The sequence below is a fragment of the Eptatretus burgeri genome, chromosome 4, assembly GCF_056783735.1.
Source record: "Eptatretus burgeri isolate ZD-2024b chromosome 4, Ebu_testis_v1, whole genome shotgun sequence".
Classification (NCBI taxonomy): Eukaryota; Metazoa; Chordata; class Myxini; order Myxiniformes; family Myxinidae; genus Eptatretus; species Eptatretus burgeri.
In genome coordinates this window covers 47,416,143-47,435,422 of record NC_140964.1, presented here as the reverse complement: position 1 = coordinate 47,435,422, position 19,280 = coordinate 47,416,143, and the positions used below count along the sequence as shown (strand labels likewise).

The window sequence follows — 19,280 nt, the reverse complement described above, 5'->3', positions numbered from 1 at the left end:
GGCAAGAACGGTGGCGATGCTACGGTGGCGAGGTGTGACGGGAAGGTCGTGGCGGTTGTGGTGAAGCGGTGGTTGTGGTTGGTGGTTGATGTTGTGGTTGTGATCATGGCGGTTGGTCCAAAATAAAGATAGTGAAAGAAAAACGGCTATCCTGAAGAGTCGCAGCACGTATAAATGACATGTATTCCCACTAGACAACGGGTTTGGGCCTAACTACACATGCACTTACCGAGATACCTCACCTAAGGGACCTGAATGGTGGTTTGCGAATCTGGTAACCACAACACTACCCCCTTCCCTTTTTACAGACTCGTCCCGAGTCGTCAAATTTTCGTGTGCCATCATGTGTAGTTTTCCCCTAGTACATTTTACCTACGGATCCCTGAGTGCGACATTCATGGTATTCGTGTCCCAAAAATAAATAACCTGAGGGCTGCGTAACTACCTAAACAAACTCACTCACACGGACGACTTAAATAAAATTGCCGGCGCTAGACAGACATGCCGGGGGCGCACTCATATTTACAGTACATCTTAACCTTAACTTTCAAATTTTACACTAAACCATGGCCCAGGATCACTGAACTCTGCAAAAGAAAAGCAGTTAGCAGGGAGCCAGGCTGCCCACATGCAGTCTCTGGCTCAAAACAATGCAGGTGACAGGGAACGTGGCTGGCTGCTCACACGCAGTCCAAGGCCTTCCCTTTTGAACTGAACGCAGTGAACCACAACGGTGCATGGGCTGCACAAACGCAGTCTCCGTGCCAGCTCAAGTGGCACACGCAATGAGCACAACGAATGGATGCATGAACGGTTTGAACTGAATGCAGTGAACGCAAACACGGTGCACGGGCCGCCACTGCAGGCCCGTGTTGTAGCTGCCAACAGGGCAGTTCTCGCAGCTTGCAAACTGTTGCCTTGATCCTAGCGCACATGGAAATGAACAGGGGGGGGGGGCAAAGCAAAAATTGAACGGGGCTGGTGAACAGGGGCAGTGGGCATGTCATGGCAAAGGCAGCAGGCAAACACAGCCCGCAGAAGAAGGCCGCTGCAGGCAAACACAGCCGGCAGACGAATTGGCCGGCACAGGCCTTGTAGCACACAGCTGCCGATGAAGTTGGGCGGCCTCCGCCTTGAAGTAAAACACGGCCAGCCGATGAAGTGGCCAGCCTTTGCCGTTCAGTGGAGGTTGGTGGAGGGAGTGCGGTGGTGCTGGCCACTCGGAAGGCGGGCTCGGACCTACCTACCTGTCTCCCTCCCAACCTATCGCCTTTGCCTGTCACTGTACATACCCACTCCCTAAATTTGTGAAAAACCAATTTAGCCCCAACTTATTTTTTTGTTGTTTTTATTCTTACTCCCCCACTATAAATCGTCCCCTAACCCCCTTTATCGTCCTTGTTCGGCTACCCTATCCTGTCACCTAGCCTACTCCCAACCCCTACGTTCCCTTCCCGGAGGGGAATAAGGGAGAGCTAACGTCCTGTGTCGAGGCCCAACGAAGCCTCAGAATGGCCTCCCCAGAGTTCGGCGATCTTAACACCAAGTGGGTCCAGCGGCCCACAACGACAGCGAGGGGATGGATGGTGCGGAGGGGTACATCTCCTAATCTACCCTAACCATTTAACTGTTAAACTACCCCGGGCTTTCAACAAGCGCCTCTCGCTTAAACTATTGGTTCTAACAACCCAGATTCCCGTCGCCTGTGTTGGTGTCCTCACAATTTCGGGCCTCGCCCCCCAATTTTCTCTCCGTGCCCTCACACGGTCTCCTGGCTGGGACACGTGGCTCCCTTTGGCAGGCACGACCCTCTGCCGATTCTCCCGCTATGGCACCCCCGGGCACTACACTGCCTCCGAGCCTACCAGCTCCCTAACACCGGGGAGTGCCCCCCATGGCACCTCCCCTGAAACGCACACGTGGCAGGCCGGCCTCCCGGGCCCCTTTCCGAGGGTCACCCGTGCCCACAACACTGCCCACGCGGCTAATGGCGCCCCGGGCCCCCGCACCAAGCAGGCGCACCCGTGCCCACTACTCTATCCCGGCCCCCCATGGGCCCTTGGCCTACCGCGGCTGACTAGCCTGGTGCCCGGGGTACCCACTCAGCGATACTCACCTTTCGCAGCCACGCTCCCAAGCCCGTCAACAGGGCTCCTGCACCCCTCCAAACGGGTTTCGAGCCTACATTCACACCAACAACAAAACAACCTCCATTTTTCAATTTGACTAACCCCCTAACTCACTCTACACTGACCCCGGGGGTCCCTTGGGCGGGAGTCACTCCTCCCCCCAATCACTCATCGCACCATGCATTCCCCATTCACTCCACACACACAGACCCGCTGGCCTCACTCACTCACCAAGCACATGCCTCACAACTCACCAACTTTTCAACACACACACCGCTGAACTCTGCCATCCTTCTAACTACATCCCCTAACTAACTCGTGCTCCCACGTCGTCCCTTAAACTACAGCACGTTCCTTTTAACACTACGTAGCTAAACTACGTCCCCTCTACACATTCACAATTCTGTCACTGTCTCCAAATCATCTCATTTTATTTCCCAACCTAAAGCTCACTAAATCCCTCTACCTAATCCATTCCACGGACTCCATGAGGACTTACCCCTGCCCCATGAAGTCGGTCTAACTAAGCTAACCCTTCCCCCTAACTAGTTTTCATCCTGTGCCCAGGTAAGGGGGTCTTCCACCCCTTGCCCAGGAATCATGTGCACCCGAAAGTGAGGCTTGCTTTCTTTTTCTTTTCCCATGCGCATCACCAGCGCGGCAACTCAGAGCTCGCGCACTTTGCACCTGCCCGTGACGTCATGCAGCTGCACGTGTTCCTCGTCCCTCCTTGGACGGTACCATCCGGCAGAGATACCCCTCCTGCCGGATTCCAACCCCACGTGCAGCCATGGCGTCACCGTGCGCATAAAAAAAAAACACAAGCCCCACGTCTCGAGGGGTTCCCCACGCGAACACATGTGCTTTGCCCGTTGGAGCTTACACACACGATCGCGTGGAGAACCCGTCCGGTCCAAATCCGTTTACCTGCCTAAACTTTGTCCGTCCGCGGGATCGGCAAATCCACCGCGTGCGTTTCCGGACCGGGACTTCACTCTCGCAAGCGAGCAAGTGGTGGTCTCGTGCGTTGCACAGCACGAACCGCGTGCTCACTGCTGGGTGAACCCGGCACGGTCCTCGAAACAACTACAGCCGCTACTCGGCTTTCTTTCTTTACATGTCGCCGTCGTCGCCATTCCACACACGCATACCTGCGTGTTACGACGCACACAGTCCACCCCATTAAACTCACACCGGGAGACGCGGCTGCGTGCTCCCGCATGCCAACCGACATCTCCCTCACATACCGCTCTCTCACACACACGGTCTCCCTTGCACACAGCCGTTCACTCACGCGTGCCTCACTACTCACACAAACCATACTACTCACACACGCGGGGGCACTCAACCGCTGTGCCTCATCCACACTGGCCGTTTCATCCACACACGCGGGGGCACTAACCCGCGGTGCCTCATCCACACACGGCGTGCTGGGAAGCACGCACTCCGGCACCATCGCCACCACACCACTCACACGTGGTGCCTCACTCATACTGGCCGTTTCACTCACACACACGGCCTCACTCACACACGGTGCCCCATCCACACCCGGCGTGCTGGGAAGCACGCACTCTGGCACCATCGCCACCACACCACTCACACACGGGGTCGCTTCCACACACGGTGCCGCACTCACACCTTGCACCACACACACAGGGACAACCACACTGGGGATTTGTGTCCCCACAAGGGTCTCCGGGGCCTCTATACCCCCCAAGCTCTCCGTGCACCCGTCCACAGCACTCCTCCCCTCGAACTCGCAAAGCACGACCGAACCCACCTGGTCGTGACTCACCTCAAGGGGGCAGACTCCCTCCCCTCGTTCCTGGAGGAGGCCATCCAGGTGCTCGCACTGGGTCTCTACCCAGTCCGCCAGCTCACCCCCATTATCCTCCACTACCTCCGTGTGTGTGTGTGCGTCACTTACCCCGTCTTCATCGTGTTTATTGGTCTCTGCTTCTTTCTGGCGTCTTTCCCTTATCTTTATGTAGGTCAACCTTGCTTTCTCTTTAAGTCGCTCCCGTCCTTCCCTGTTTTTCACTCCTTGCTCTTTCACGATCTCCGCGTACCTCATCCTTGCTCTCCGTATTAATTGTTCTTTTCTCTCCCTCGCAATTACTTTCACCTCGTCTCTTTTCTCCCGAATTACTTTTTCCTTACCCGCCTCCACCGCGGGCCTGTCAGCCGTTGCACCCCCTTCCAGCTCGTTTGCTCCCACACGTGGAGTCGCCATTCCGAGTTCCCTGCTAACGGCCTTCATGCCCGCCTGCAGGCATCGGCCCATGTTCTGCGTCTCACCCCGCAGCTCTTTCATTTCTTCCCTCATTTGCTGTGTATTCGCATCCATCGTCGTTTTCACTTCATTCATTTGCTTGTTCATTTCGTTTTTCATTTCATTTGTATTTGTATCCATCTTTTCGTTCATGTCTTTCATTTCATTTGTATTTGTATCCATCGTCGTTTTCACTTCATTCATTTGTTTGTTCATTGCCGCCAGCATGGCGCATAGCTGGGCCATGTTGGATGCACTCAGCTGAGCCGTTTCGGCAAGGGTTGGGGAAGGGTCTTGGTGGAGAGGGGGGGGGAGGTGTCATACACCGCGGCCGCTGCCGCACCCACCTCGGGCCCTGGGTTCAGTTGGGCGAGTCCGTGTTCCTGCACAATCAACATTTCCTGCTCGGGGATTCCATCCTGGACCATGGACTCTACATTACTACACATATACATTTCTAATACCCCCGGCTCCCGCTCGCCTTGAGACGCCATCTTGCTTCTCGTGAAGGGTTAATTTAACTCGCTCGTAATTTGGAGGGAATCGGGGGTCGCTTCTCTCACCCCTGGACCGATTCCCGTGAATTTCGCTGGAGACAGGAGAGCCTGTTGTCCCGCTCTCCAATACCAGTGCCGCGAGGAGGGCGATGAATTTGTATCCCACTCCTGACACCAGTGTTGCGGTTTTCGCGCCCGCCGGCGTGCGAACGGCCACGTAACTCGAATCGCGGCACGTCGCCCACCGGACGGACAATCCAGTCGTGACCCTCTCGGACTAACGCCGGGAACCAGTCACGGGTGGACCTTTCGGTCTCACCGCGATCGAGCCAATCAGCCCCCGCGTGGGATAGGGTTGCTCGCCAAATTCGAACTACCTAAGTACCCACGCGGAGGGTAGACCGGGCGATCGCACCTCGCCGCAGGTCGACTTCGGACACGGGCCACTTAAGCGACCCGTTCCGTACTATCAGAATAACCGAGCGGTGTTATCGTCGACCTCGACGGTTCGATTAATTATCGGGCGTATTCAGCCCACTACCAACCCTTTACGTGAAGCAAGATGGGGATTCAATGGAGGAAAAGACGAAGCGAAGCGGGAGAACAGTTCAACAATAAAGCACATTTATTCGCGACGAACGGAAAGCACACAAATACAATTCCACCAAATGCACACAAAAAAAGAAAACACAATTCCATTTACACAAAAAGCAAACATAAAAGTGAAAACACAGTGCAGAGCTAATACCGACTACCGAGCACACGGCAACACTTATACAATTCTACTTCACAGACGGCGCCGACAACACATACCCAAAACCAAGGAAAAGAAATACCCCAAGAATGAGGTAGGCCTGGGGCCGAGACCGGGTCGGGCCTACCCGTCTGGTGATGAGACGCGGAGCGGCGATGGCCCCGCAACCCGCGGGCCTCGTGGACAGTGCCTGGCAGGGGGTGGGAACGGGGCCCCCTTGGTCGCACTATCTCAGCGCGGGGGGAAACAGGAGGGGGTTGCTGATGCTCGGGGTATAGAGGATCTTTATTATGTGCGACGAGCGTCTCCACCTCGGCCAGGTCGCGCTGTCGGCCTCCCTCGGGTGCAGCTTCCTGCACGACGCGAGCACCCCCTCGTCTGGTGTCGCCGCCTTTCCACAGCTCCGTCCCCTCCGTTCCGACTCCAACGCACACGACGAGCAGCTCCACCGCCCGCGAAGTCTTGTCCCTCTGCTTCCGACTCTCCTCTTCTCGTTCTGCTCACTCTCTCGTTCCGACTCCTCGTTCTCGTTCTGCTGACTCTCCTTTGCGACTCTCTTCTGACTGACGAACACCGTCCTTTTATCCCCCCGTAACTTCGCCTTTGACCCCCTCCCTTTGACCTTTCAACTCGCTCCCCATTGGCCCGATAAAAAGTGGGCGTGAAGGCTTTTTGATCCACAAATTTGCATATATCGATCGCCCTGGGGGCGGGGCCAATTCGCCCCTCGTTCACCGATTGGACGGCAAAAAGTGGGCGTGTGTCGTTTTTGATCCGTTTTTGAAGCAGAAAATCCGTGATTTTGTACACGCTGTTCGACGCGCGTTCTGCATGAGTCCAACACCGGTACCCACAGCGGGGCAAGAACGGTGGCGATGCTACGGTGGCGAGGTGTGACGGGAAGGTCGTGGCGGTTGTGGTGAAGCGGTGGTTGTGGTTGGTGGTTGATGTTGTGGTTGTGATCATGGCGGTTGGTCCAAAATAAAGATAGTGAAAGAAAAACGGCTATCCTGAAGAGTCGCAGCACGTATAAATGACATGTATTCCCACTAGACAACGGGTTTGGGCCTAACTACACATGCACTTACCGAGATACCTCACCTAAGGGACCTGAATGGTGGTTTGCGAATCTGGTAACCACAACAATATATATATATATATATATATATATATATATATATATATATATATATATATATATATATATATATATATATATATATATATATATATATATATATATATATATATATATATATATATATATATAGACCACAAGGGGAAAACCAGAGATGTCAGGATAAGTCAATTTTGAAGAAAATGAAAAACAAAGTTTCAAGACTTTGGTGGACTGTTTAATAACTGTCATATAGATTTCTTTTCCAGTCAAAGGAAGAGTGATCATTGGCCGATCAAATTAAGCATGCAGCATTTGCCAAGCTTCTGTGTTATTTAATTTAAGAGCAAAGAACGAATCAATGTTGCAAACTGACATCACTGGTTATTCCCTTGTTTAATAATTGCCATGCAGTTTTAACCCAGGATGTGAAGCAAATTCATGCTTGTTGGTTATTAGCATAAATGACATGACTTTGGTGATCACAGATTTGTTAGGGTTTTTTTTTTTTCAACATTAAACGGTCATTGTTTTTTTGTTTGATTGGTGTTCAACGCCATACTCAAGGGTATTTCGCTTATATGACGACGGATTCTCCATTTCTTACTCCGTACTACTTAATATGATGGAAAACCGGGAGAAAACCAAGGATAAACCACCCCCGCGATAGCTGAAGTCACCTCATGTGACTCCCTCATATACCTAAGCAGGTTGATTGGGCGGTGGGTACATCGAATGAGGATGGGTACTCAGATGCGCTAACCATTAAGCCATGGCGTGGGTCCCATAAAAGTCACAATAAAGGTTTGACCAGGCTTGAACCACGATATGCACCAACTACGGAGCCCATTATATTACCAAATAGGCCATTGTAGTGTTCGGAGTTTATGCTGTGAAAGTTTTACAACCTTTCATTATCTTGCCAAAACGAAGTTTTTGCAAGATATGTTAGTCAGCTTGTATGTTTTTTTTTTGTTGTTGTTTGTCCGTAATCACGTATAAAAAATTCTGCAGAGCACAGTTATCATTGGAAATTTTTGTAACTTCGCATATCAGAGGACTATAGAGGTCCCTTTCAGTGCACAAAATTTTGAAGGTCAAGGTCAAAGGTCAAGGTCACTTTGTCGCAAATCAGGGGAGTCGACGAAACCCTTATTTTTTGAGTAATTTTGATCGGATCGTCTTCAAACTTCATGGGAATATAGTTCATGGTCTGGCGCTCAGCTGATTAATTTTTGGCGGCGATTGGCCTTGACCTTCATGGTTAGCGCCTAAGGTCAAACATATTTGACCCCAAGGTCAAATTTTCAAGTTTTAGGAACCATATCGTGTAGTACCTCAAATTGAACACCTCGATGAGTGCTTTCTGGGTATGTCAAGCTTGAGACATTATGAGGTCATTTGGTGACGCTATGAGGCAAAAGCATATTTTTCATGGTTTCTCTGTAGAACGATTCTCATCGGAATCTCTCTTAGGCAGATATTCCTCAAGGAGTCGCTCCTGGTGGATAGCAGCTCTGTTCACCTCAGTGTGACCTTAAAGAAGTCACACGTGGTCACCTTTTGGCAAGATACGGGTCACCCTGCGGGTGACATTGGTTTATTTTTCTGTTCGGGCGATTATATTAAGTGAAGAAAAGAATAAGGAATGTACAGAAAGTGAAACTTCATTTGGCAAAACGCCGTCCTCTATCACATGCTTTTACAATCCATGATGAATGAGTCGACAGGGGTCCTTTTTTTCTGGCAATTACATGCACAGTTATATTTTCCTGTTTTGTGCGATCTGCTTTCATTACACAATATTAACATAAATACACTAATCCTTTCTGCAATATATTGATCGTCGGCAGTGGCTCAAAATGGAGAGGTACATAGACAGTACATCCAGAGATCGGACATGGTGGGGCTTTTCTGTGCTTGCATGCAAGCAAGTTGGGGGAATGCGTATGTGTTGGGGCATGCATACAGGAAGGCCTTTGCCAGGTAGATTGCAAGGGTTTTAATTTTTAAACACTCCCACCCGGTTTTACATGAAACATTGTGGTCAAAAAGAAATCGTTGCTGTTTGGGCATGTTTTATCACCTCAGTAATGCCCTGGTACACTGCCTACCCTCCACTCATGCTTCCTTCCCCTCACATTGCGCTACCTTCCCCTTCCCTCACACAGCCTACCCGTCCCACATGCTGCCGACTTCCCCTCCCCTCATGCTGCCTACTTCCCCTGCCCCCATGCAATGCTTCCCTTCCCCTCATGTTGCCTTCTTCCCTTCCCCTCATGCTGCCAACTTCCCCTCCCCTCATGTTGGCTTCTTCCCTTCTCTTCATGCCGCCTACTTCAATTCTCCTCATGTTACCTACTACACCTCCCCTCTTGCTGCAGACTTCCCCTCCCCTCATGCTGCCGACTTCCCCTACCCTCATGCTGCCGACTTCCCTCCCCTCATGCTGCCGACTTCCCCTCCCCTCATGCTGCCGACTTCCCCTCCCCTCATGCTGCCGACTTCCCTCCCCTCATGCTGCCGACTTCCCTCCCCTCATGCTGCCGACTTCCCCTCCCCTCATGCTGCCGACTTCCCCTCCCCTCATGCTGCCTACTTCCCCTCCCCTCATGCTGCCCACTTCTCCTCCCCTCATGCTGCCTACTTCCTCCCCTCATGCAGCTGACTTCCCTCCCCTCATGCAGCTGACTTCCCCTCCCCTCATGCTGCCTACTTCCCTTCCCCTCATGCTGCCTTCTTCCCCACCCATCATGTTGTCTTCTTCCCCTCTCCTTACGCTGGCTTCTTCCCCTCCCCTCATGCTGCCATCTTCCCCTCCCCTCATGTTGCCTTCTTCCCCTCTCCTCACGTTACCTTCTTCCCCTCTCCTCACGCTGCCTTCTTCCCCTCTCCTCACGCTGCATTCTTCCCCTGTCCTCAAGCTGCCTTCTTCCTCTCCCTTCACGCTGCCTTCTTTCCCTCTCCTCACACTGCCTTCTTCCCCTCTAGTCAAACTGCTTTCTTCCCCTCTCCCCACACTGCCTTCTTCCCCTCTCCCCACGCTGCCTTCTTCGCCTCTCCCCACGCTGCCTTCTTCCCCTCTCCCCACGCTGCCTTCTTCCCCTCTCCCCACGCTGCCTTCTTCCCCTCTCCCCATGCTGCCTTCTTCCCCTCTCCCCACGCTGCCTTCTTCCCCACCCGTCATGTTGCCTTCTTCCCCTCACCCCACGCTGCCTTCTTCCCCTCTCCCCACGCTGCCTTCTTCCCCTCTCCCCACGCTGCCTTCTTCCCCTCTCCCCACGCTGCCTTCTTCCCCTCTCCCCACGCTGCCTTCTTCCCCTCTCCCCACGCTGCCTTCTTCCCCTCTCCCCACGCTGCCTTCTTCCCCTCTCCCCACGCTGCCTTCTTCCCCTCTCCCCACGCTGCCTTCTTCCCCTCTCCCCACGCTGCCTTCTTCCCCTCTCCCCACGCTGCCTTCTTCCCCTCTCCCCACGCTGCCTTCTTCCCCTCTCCCCACGCTGCCTTCTTCCCCTCTCCCCACGCTGCCTTCTTCCCCTCTCCCCACGCTGCCTTCTTCCCCTCTCCCCACGCTGCCTTCTACCCCTCTCCCCACGCTGCCTTCTTCCCCTCTCCCCACGCTGCCTTCTTCCCCTCCCCTCACGATGCCTTCTTCCCCTCTCCTCACGATGCCTTCTTCCCCTCTCCTCACGGTGCCTTCTTCCCCTCTCCTCACGGTGCCTTCTTCCCCTCTCCTCACGGTGCCTTCTTCCCCTCTCCTCAAGGTGCCTTCTTTCCCTCTCCTCACGCTGCCTTCTTCCCCTCCCCTCACGCTGCCTTCTTCCTCTCCCCTCAACACTGCCTTCTTCCCCTCTCCTCAAATTGCCTTCTTCCCCTCTCCTCAAACTGCCTTCTTCCTCTCTCCTCAAACTGCCTTCTTCCTCTCCCCTCAAATTGCCTTCTTCCCCTCTCCTCAAACTGCCTACTTCCCCTCCCCTCATGCAGCTGACTTCCCCTCCCCTCATGCTGCTTACTTCCCTTCCCCTCATGCTGCCTTCTTCCCCTCTCCTCACGCTGCCTTCTTCCTCTCCCCTCAACACTGCCTTCTTCCCCTCTCCTCAAATTGCCTTCCTCCCCTCTCCTCAAACTGCCTTCTTCCTCTCTCCTCAAACTGCCTCCTTCCTCTCCCCTCAAATTGCCTTCTTCCCCTCTCCTCAAACTCCCTACTTCCCCTCCCCTCATGCAGCTGACTTCCCTCCCCTCATGCTGCTTACTTCCCTTCCCCTCATGCTGCCTTCTTCCCCTCTCCTTACGCCGCCTTCTTTCCCTCTCCTCACACTGCCTTCTTTCCCTCTAGTCAAACTGCTTTCTTCCCCTCTCCCCACGCTGCCTTCTTCCCCTCTCACCACGGTGCCTTCTTCGCCTCTCCCAACGCTGCCTTCTTCCCCTCTCCCCAGGCTGCCTTCTTCCCCTCTCCCCACGCTGCCTTCTTCCCCTCTCCCCACGCTGCCTTCTTCCCCTCTCCCCACGCTGCCTTCTTCCCCTCTCCCCACGCTGCCTTCTTCCCCTCTCCTCACGATGCCTTCTTCCCCTCTCCTCACGGTGCCTTCTTCCCCTCTCCTCACGGTGCCTTCTTCCCCTCTCCTCACGGTGCCTTCTTCCCCTCTCCTCAAGGTGCCTTCTTTCCCTCTCCTCACGCTGCCTTCTTCCCCTCCCCTCACGCTGCCTTCTTCCTCTCCCCTCAACACTGCCTTCTTCCCCTCTCCTCAAATTGCCTTCTTCCCCTCTCCTCAAACTGCCTTCTTCCTCTCTCCTCAAACTGCCTTCTTCCTCTCCCCTCAAATTGCCTTCTTCCCCTCTCCTCAGACTGCCTACTTCCCCTCCCCTCATGCAGCTGACTTCCCCTCCCCTCATGCTGCTTACTTCCCTTCCCCTCATGCTGCCTTCTTCCCCTCTCCTCACGCTGCCTTCTTCCTCTCCCCTCAACACTGCCTTCTTCCCCTCTCCTCAAATTGCCTTCTTCCCCTCTCCTCAAACTGCCTTCTTCCTCTCTCCTCAAACTGCCTTCTTCCTCTCCCCTCAAATTGCCTTCTTCCCCTCTCCTCAAACTGCCTACTTCCCCTCCCCTCATGCAGCTGACTTCCCCTCCCCTCATGCTGCTTACTTCCCTTCCCCTCATGCTGCCTTCTTCCCCTCTCCTTACGCTGCCTTCTTTCCCTCTCCTCACACTGCCTTCTTTCCCTCTAGTCAAACTGCTTTCTTCCCCTCTCCCCACGCTGCCTTCTTCCCCTCTCACCACGGTGCCTTCTTCGCCTCTCCCAACGCTGCCTTCTTCCCCTCTCCCCACGCTGCCTTCTTCCCCTGTCCCCACGCTGCCTTCTTCGCCTCTCCCCACGCTGCCTTCTTCCCCTCTCCCCACGCTGCCTTCTTCCCCTCTCCCCACGCTGCCTTCTTCCCCTCTCCCCACGCTGCCTTCTTCCCCTCTCCCCACGCTGCCTTCTTCCCCTCTCCCCACGCTGCCTTCTTCCCCTCTCCCCACGCTGCCTTCTTCCCCTCTCCCCACGCTGGCTTCTTCCCCTCTCCCCACGCTGCCTTCTTCCCCTCTCCCCACGCTGCCTTCTTCCCCTCTCCCCACGCTGCCTTCTTACCCTCTCCCCACGCTGCCTTGTTCCCCTCTCCCCACGCTGCCTTCTTCCCCTCTCCCCATGCTGCCTTCTTCCCCGCTCCCCACGCTGCCTTCGTCCCCTCTCCCCACGCTGCCTTCTTCCCCTGTCCCCACGCTGCCTTCTTCCCCTCTCCCCACGCTGCCTTCTTCCCCTCTCCCCACGCTGCCTTCTTCCCCTCTCCCCACGCTGCCTTCTTCCCCTCTCCTCACGGTGCCTTCTTCCCCTCTCCTCAAGGTGCCTTCTTCCCCTCTCCTCACGCTGCCTTCTTCCCCTCTCCTCACGCTGCCTTCTTCCCCTCTCCTCACGCTGCCTTCTTCCCCTCCCCTTACGCCCCCTTCTCCCCCTCCCCCCCCACTTCCTTCTCCCCCTCCCTTCACGCTGCCTCCTTCCACTCCCCTCAAACTGCCTTCTTCCCCTCTCCTCAAACTGCCTTCTTCCCCTCTCCTCAAACTGCCTTCTTCCCCTCTCCTCAACACTGCCTTCTTCCCCTCTCCTCAACACTGCCTTCTTCCTCTCCCCTCAAACTGCCTTCTTCCCCTCTCCTCAAACTGCCTTCTTCCCCTCTCCTCAAACTGCCTTCTTCCCCTCTCCTCAAACTGCCTTCTTCCCCTCTGCTCAAACTGCCTTCTTCCCCTCTCCTCAAACTGCCTTCTTCCCCTCTCCTCAAACTGCCTTCTTCCCCTCTCCTCAAACTGCCTTCTTCCCCTCCCCTCAAATTGCCTTCTTCCCCTCTCCTCAAACTGCCTTCTTCCCCTCTCCTCAAACTGCCTTCTTCCCCTCTCCTCAAACTGCCTTCTTCCCCTCTCCTCAAACTGCCTTCTTCCCCTCCCCTCAAATTGCCTTCTTCCCCTCTCCTCAAACTGTCTTCTTCCCCTCTCCTCAAACTGCCTTCTTCCCCTCTCCTCAACACTGCCTTCTTCCTCTCCCCTCAAACTGCCTTCTTCCCCTCTCCTCAAACTGCCTTCTTCCCCTCTCCTCAAACTGCCTTCTTCCCCTCTCCTCAAACTGCCTTCTTCCCCTCTCCTCAAACTGCCTTCTTCCCCTCTCCTCAAACTGCCTTCTTCCCCTCTCCACACACTGCCTTCCTCCCCTCTCCTCAAACTGCCTTCTTCCCCTCTCCTCAAACTGCCTTCTTCCCCTCCCCTCAAATTGCCTTCTTTCCCTCTCCTCAAACTGCCTTCTTCCCCTCCCCTCAAATTGCCTTCTTCCCCTCTCCTCAAACTGTCTTCTTCCCCTCTCCTCAAACTGCCTTCTTCCCCTCTCCTCAAACTGCCTTCTTCCCCTCTCCTCAAACTGCCTTCTTCCCCTCTCCTCAAACTGCCTTCTTCCCCTCTCCTCAAACTGCCTTCTTCCCCTCTCCTTAAACTGCCTTCTTCCTCTCCCCTCAAATTGCCTTCTTCCCCTCTCCTTAAACTGCCTTCTTCCCCTCTCCTCAAACTGCCTTCTTCCCCTCTCCTCAAACTGCCTTCTTCCCCTCTCCTTAAACTGCCTTTTTCCTCTCCCCTCAAATTGCCTTCTTCCCCTCCCCTCAAATTGCCTTCTTCCCCTCTCCTCAAACTGCCTTCTTCCCCTCTCCTCAACACTGCCTTCTTCCTCTCCCCTCAAACTGCCTTCTTCCCCTCTCCTCAAACTGCCTTCTTCCCCTCTCCTCAAACTGCCTTCTTCCCCTCTCCTCAACACTGCCTTCTTCCCCTCTCCTCAACACTGCCTTCTTCCCCTGTCCTCATGCTGCCTTCTTCCCCTCTCCTCAAACTGCCTTCTTCCCCTCTCCTCAAACTGCCGTCTTCCTCTCCCCCCAAACTGCCTTCTTCCCCTCTCCTCAAACTGCCTTCTTCCCCTCTCCTCAAACTGCCTTCTTCCCCTCTCTTTAAACTGCCTTCTTCCCCTCTCCTCAAGCTGCCTTCTTCCCCTCTCCTCAAGCTGCCTTCTTCCCCTCTCCTCAAGCTGCCTTCTTCCCCACTCCTCAAGCTGCCTTCTTCCCCTCTCCTCAAGCTGCCTTCTTCCCATCTCCTCAAGCTGCCTTCTTCCCCACTCCTCAAGCTGCCTTCTTCCCCTCTCCTCAAGCTGCCTTCTTCCCCTCTCCTCAAGCTGCCTTCTTCCCCACTCCTCAAGCTGCCTTCTTCCCCTCTCCTCAAGCTGCCTTCTTCCCATCTCCTCAAGCTGCCTTCTTCCCCACTCCTCAAGCTGCCTTCTTCCCCACTCCTCAAGCTGCCTTCTTCCCCTCTCCTCAAGCTGCCTTCTTCCCCACTCCTCAAGCTGCCTTCTTCCCCTCTCCTCAAGCTGCCTTCTTCCCCTCTCCTCAAGCTGCCTTCTTCCCCTCTCCTCAAGCTGCCTTCTTCCCCTCTCTCATGCTATCCTCTTCCCAACCCCCCCTTAATATTCCCATCAGTGAAGTGACAGGTTGCATTTGCTTATGTATGTGTATATATATATACATACACACATATTTTGGATATACTATATTTTTAATCAGTTGATGGTGCAGAGGCATTTGTCGCTATGTGAATCAGGTTATCTCGAACCTCATTCCTTTGTCTTTGTGGGTGTGGGGAAGTGTTTTAGGCACCTCCAAAAAATATAAAACAAAAATTTTTAGTTCTTCAAAATACAAACAGGATTATAACTGTGTGTGTGTGTGTGTGTGCGTGCGTGTGTGTGTACACACACACCCTAAAGGGGGAAGAAATTAGAACGAGAGATCTTCTCCAAGACAAAACAGTTTATGGCATATTTCTGTTATCCTGATTAAATGCCAGCCAAAAACTACCAGGATGTACAATGACATCATTGGTAGACTAAACAAAAGAACTGAGAGAATGAGACAGCAGAGAAAATAAAAAGAATGAAGGTCGAAAAAATTGAAACTCACTAAAGGAAAAGAATAAACCTAAACTGTAAAGATCACATATAAATATCAACCACAATTCACAGATCAACAATGAAATGACGTTTTCACATTATGGATGTAGAAAGTTGTGTTAAAAATCATCCTCCAACACATCTCTTCATGTACAAACATTGAGGGCAGAACGGAAACTTTACTTCACTCTCAACAAACATGATCAAGTACTGTGTATTTAGCTCAAGGTGAACACGTGAACCATTCCGAAATTCCCTCTCACCCAAGGCAAACAGTCCATAAAACTACAAATGAGGAAAACCTTTCTCTTGTACATTTTCTCTTGGAACACGACTTCATTGCTGTAACAGAACCGGGACTGTTTCTCACCATTTGTTAAAAGTGTCAACAAGTTGCGTATATTGCACCTGTTGGCATTGTGCATGGACGAGAATGAAATGACTGTGGCCGCACTTTCAAGATGTCATGGCTCAAAATCTGAGAGCATTTCAGTGAGCATAGAACATTGTGCATTCAAGCCTGTAGCAGGCATACAAATTGCTGATGAAAAATTCCTTGCATTTGCATCTCAAAGAAAAAGCAAACAGTCTTTACTATTTGTGCTCCCCATTCCCCCTCCTCCACCCTTTCCTCAACACACGCAAAAAAAAAACACTTTCTGTCCCAGACAAACACAATGACTGGATGTAGCTTTAAGTCCTGCAGCTGGTTGACCCCCAGCCTTGACTCTCGGCGAGAATAAAAATCTCTCAGCTGCTTATAATGCCAAAGCCTCAGAAACACCATTCAGGCGGCTGGCTGCCGACACTAATGGGAGAAGTGCATCCTGAGATGCTGCAACAGAACACACTTAGAAGTCCAAATAACACACAGTCACTTTCATGGAGCTGAAATTGGGTTATGGCATGCTTCCAAACATGCACAAGGCATAATAGCCCTGGGTCAGACGCCTGGTTGTAAATGCGATATTTATTGCATCATGCTACAAAATACTATCCCGCAGGCACGTTCATCATTTTATTGCAGCCTAATGTATTTATTATTTATCCTTCCGTCCTTTTACATAATAGCTGTAAGTGATTTCGAATCCATCACTGTCCAAAGTAGATATGGCCTCTGTGAAATGAAAAGTGGGCAATTAGTTATCCCAAGGAAAACTGCACAGCAAATGAGCTTACAATGGCATCGATGGTGTCGGGTGGGGGATAGGAGCGGCTTTCCCAATATGAAAACGTTGTCCATGAGATTATGTCAAGACATTTTTCTTTTTTTCAGCAATTTCATTCCTGCTGAACATGAATCAGTCGGTGTTAATATGTTGCGTCGGAGGATCAAAAAGATTGGTTACGAATACGAGTCCAAATTGCGGTTTGTTTAGACTGGCACGTCACTCGATGCTTCTTCACATCGGGCCCTGACATTCTCGGGGACGATGTGAAGAAGCACAGAATGACGAGCCGGTTGTGAAGAAGCACCAAATGCTTGTTTGACATTAAGCATGCATTCATGTCAGAATGCCTTACTTTTGACGAACAATACATCTCACCTGGTCCGTCACCCTATCCTGATTATGTCACCGAACTGAGGAGTAAACCCACTTACATTGGGTAAAAAAAAAAACACAAAAAGAGGATATGGTGCAATATTCGCAACTATTCAGAACAATGTACTGAATTAAGTTACAAGTGAACCTTTCCACATCTCCATGTGATGATTTTAAAATGGAACCCACGACGGAATATGGTGCAACCCTTATTGTATAAACCTTTAACAGCTGCCAGGTGTGCCGTCTGCTGCAAACAAAGGGGGTTTCATGAACTAAACAAAAAGAAAGTGCAATCGAAGTGGATGGCAAATTATTTGTGGTTTCATATCCTCCACAAGCTGAGTTGAAGAACTCTTCAAGCTCCTTCATAAAACCTAGTCCGTAGAGCCTTACGAACACAGTTAAATCCCAAGTTTGTAGCTAAGAAGTTCATATGAAGATAGGGGATTATTAAAATCTTATTTCTCCACTGTAAATTTCCTGAGCGCATCAATTATCTTTCTCAAAATCATTTTATGATCGCTCGAAACAGGGCTGCTGAAGTCCACACATTTTTTTGATCGCCTCGAAAAAGGCTTACGGTTAAGGGTATAACTGTATGGGGAATGCTAATGCAATGTCTGACATTCCCGAGTAAATGAGTTTGGGCAACACGCGGCGTGTTGGTGGTGTTTCCTTTACGAGGTTCTCGGAAACGTTTCATTTGGTCCAATATCACCAAGGAACCGAGACTGTGCGTTGTTAATGTGGTGAACTCAGAGATGAATACTTTAAGAATCAAGGGAGAGTCTAACATTGTTTTCACTCAACAGTAGGATTTCCTTCAAAACAAACCACGTGACCAACACAGTCAAGGAAGGAATTTTACCATGCGAGTGAATGTGAACAAATTCAAGCTGTACCTTTTCTGAACAAAGTCAAATTTTCCATGTTTTTGGGGGAAAAAGGGGAAAAACGGGGGGGGGGGAGATACATTGCCAGAAATTACATTTTAAATTTTGGCAGAGGTCGAGTATGACACAAAATGGCGTCTGGTTTGGAATGAAATGCAGCCTCTCGCTGCACCTCAGGCGTCCATCTGCTTCTATTTCCTATACCTGGCTGCTTGCCCGGGGCCTCAGCTTACACCGACCAGGCCTGCATTTCCCTCGAATGCCCTCTGGTCGCTTAAACAACTGTAGCGTTACCAAGGTGACTGGGAAAGGCTATGCTGATTTGTTCAAAATATTGACTCGGAGTGGATGTTGGTCAGGAATGACAGCTTGTGAGGTCAGTATCGAGGGGAACTCTGGAGAAGGTGCACAAGAGCTTACAAAAATTAAAAAATAAAATTGGATAACCTCGTCACGAGACCCCAAGACTGACGTGACTGTATATGGAGATTGCATCAATGTCACTCGCACAGCCTTTGAGGACATGAGAAGCAGTGTGCCTATCCAGGGAAGCATTAAGGGCTTAAATTAATGGGAAGCGCTGAGTCAGTACCGGAAAGTGGAAATGTCCCTGAGAATGCGAATTTCATTGTCAAACCTGTCAAATGGAGCATGTCACGAGTGATGCAACAGCGGACAGTGCATTCTGTCTATTGTATCCTAATGTCCTTCATGTAATAAATGTGCAACCTCTTCTGCAAGCTTCAAGGCGATACGAAGGAAGAGGGGAAGAAAAACAAGAAGGAAGTCTTACCTTTACATTGATTTGTATTTTTGTCCAGTATCGCCTTTGTTGATACTATTTTCCCATATCTGCAACACAGAGCAATGGAGCCTGCTATAATATCACAGAGAATATTGCATGCAACAAACATTGTGTTACAACACTGCTTCAAAATGCGAATTAAATGTTATTCGACACCAGGCAATACCGACCGGCTCACCTTGCTTGGATCTTGTACAACTGGTATTTCCACGAAACAAAGTAATAATTTAATAATGCAGGGATAGCTTTAGCCTGAGGCACTGTGAACAATGTTATAAGCGGATTAAGGATTTGTAATTGGTCGAGGGAACACGTTACACAACTCTCTCAATCTCAAACAAGAGGTCAGGGCCATCTCACTGGACATCTCCCATGAGTTTGACTGTGTCTGGCACCCTGCCCTAATTTTCAAACAGTCAGCTAATACTATCCAGGGTTCCTTCCTGGACGACCTTTCGGATTTCCCACGCCTCGCCAACAACAGTTTGCTCTGGACAGAGTCCTCTCCCATGATCCACCTCTACAGGCAGGTGTCCCTCAAGGTAGCCATTTTGGGACCAGTAATTTTTTTTTTTTTTAAATCAATGACCTCTCTTCGTCACTGGAAAATCCATTGTTCCACTTCAAAAGACGACTCTGCTCTGTGCAGCACAGTTCCTCACCCCTCCACCAGGAAGCCCGTGTCAGCATCCGTATGTTGTAACGGGCCTACTGTTTTCCATTTGCCCCATCTTGTGACCATTGACCCTTTGCCCCATTTGT

At 51.6% G+C, this 19,280-nt stretch overlaps 1 protein-coding gene across 5 annotated transcripts in view; it reads right to left on the bottom strand.

Annotated features, from left to right (window-relative positions):
• The window catches only part of LOC147027969 (RNA-binding motif, single-stranded-interacting protein 3-like), an 870,038-nt gene that overhangs the window by 132,892 nt on the left and 717,866 nt on the right, over positions 1–19,280 (bottom strand). For all 5 annotated transcript variants that reach the window (XM_085877867.1, XM_085877866.1, XM_085877868.1 and 2 more), the window contains one exon: positions 18,507–18,565. In XM_085877867.1, coding sequence (XP_085733993.1) covers positions 18,507–18,565 — 59 coding nt within the window. The remainder of the gene's footprint in view (positions 1–18,506; positions 18,566–19,280) is intronic.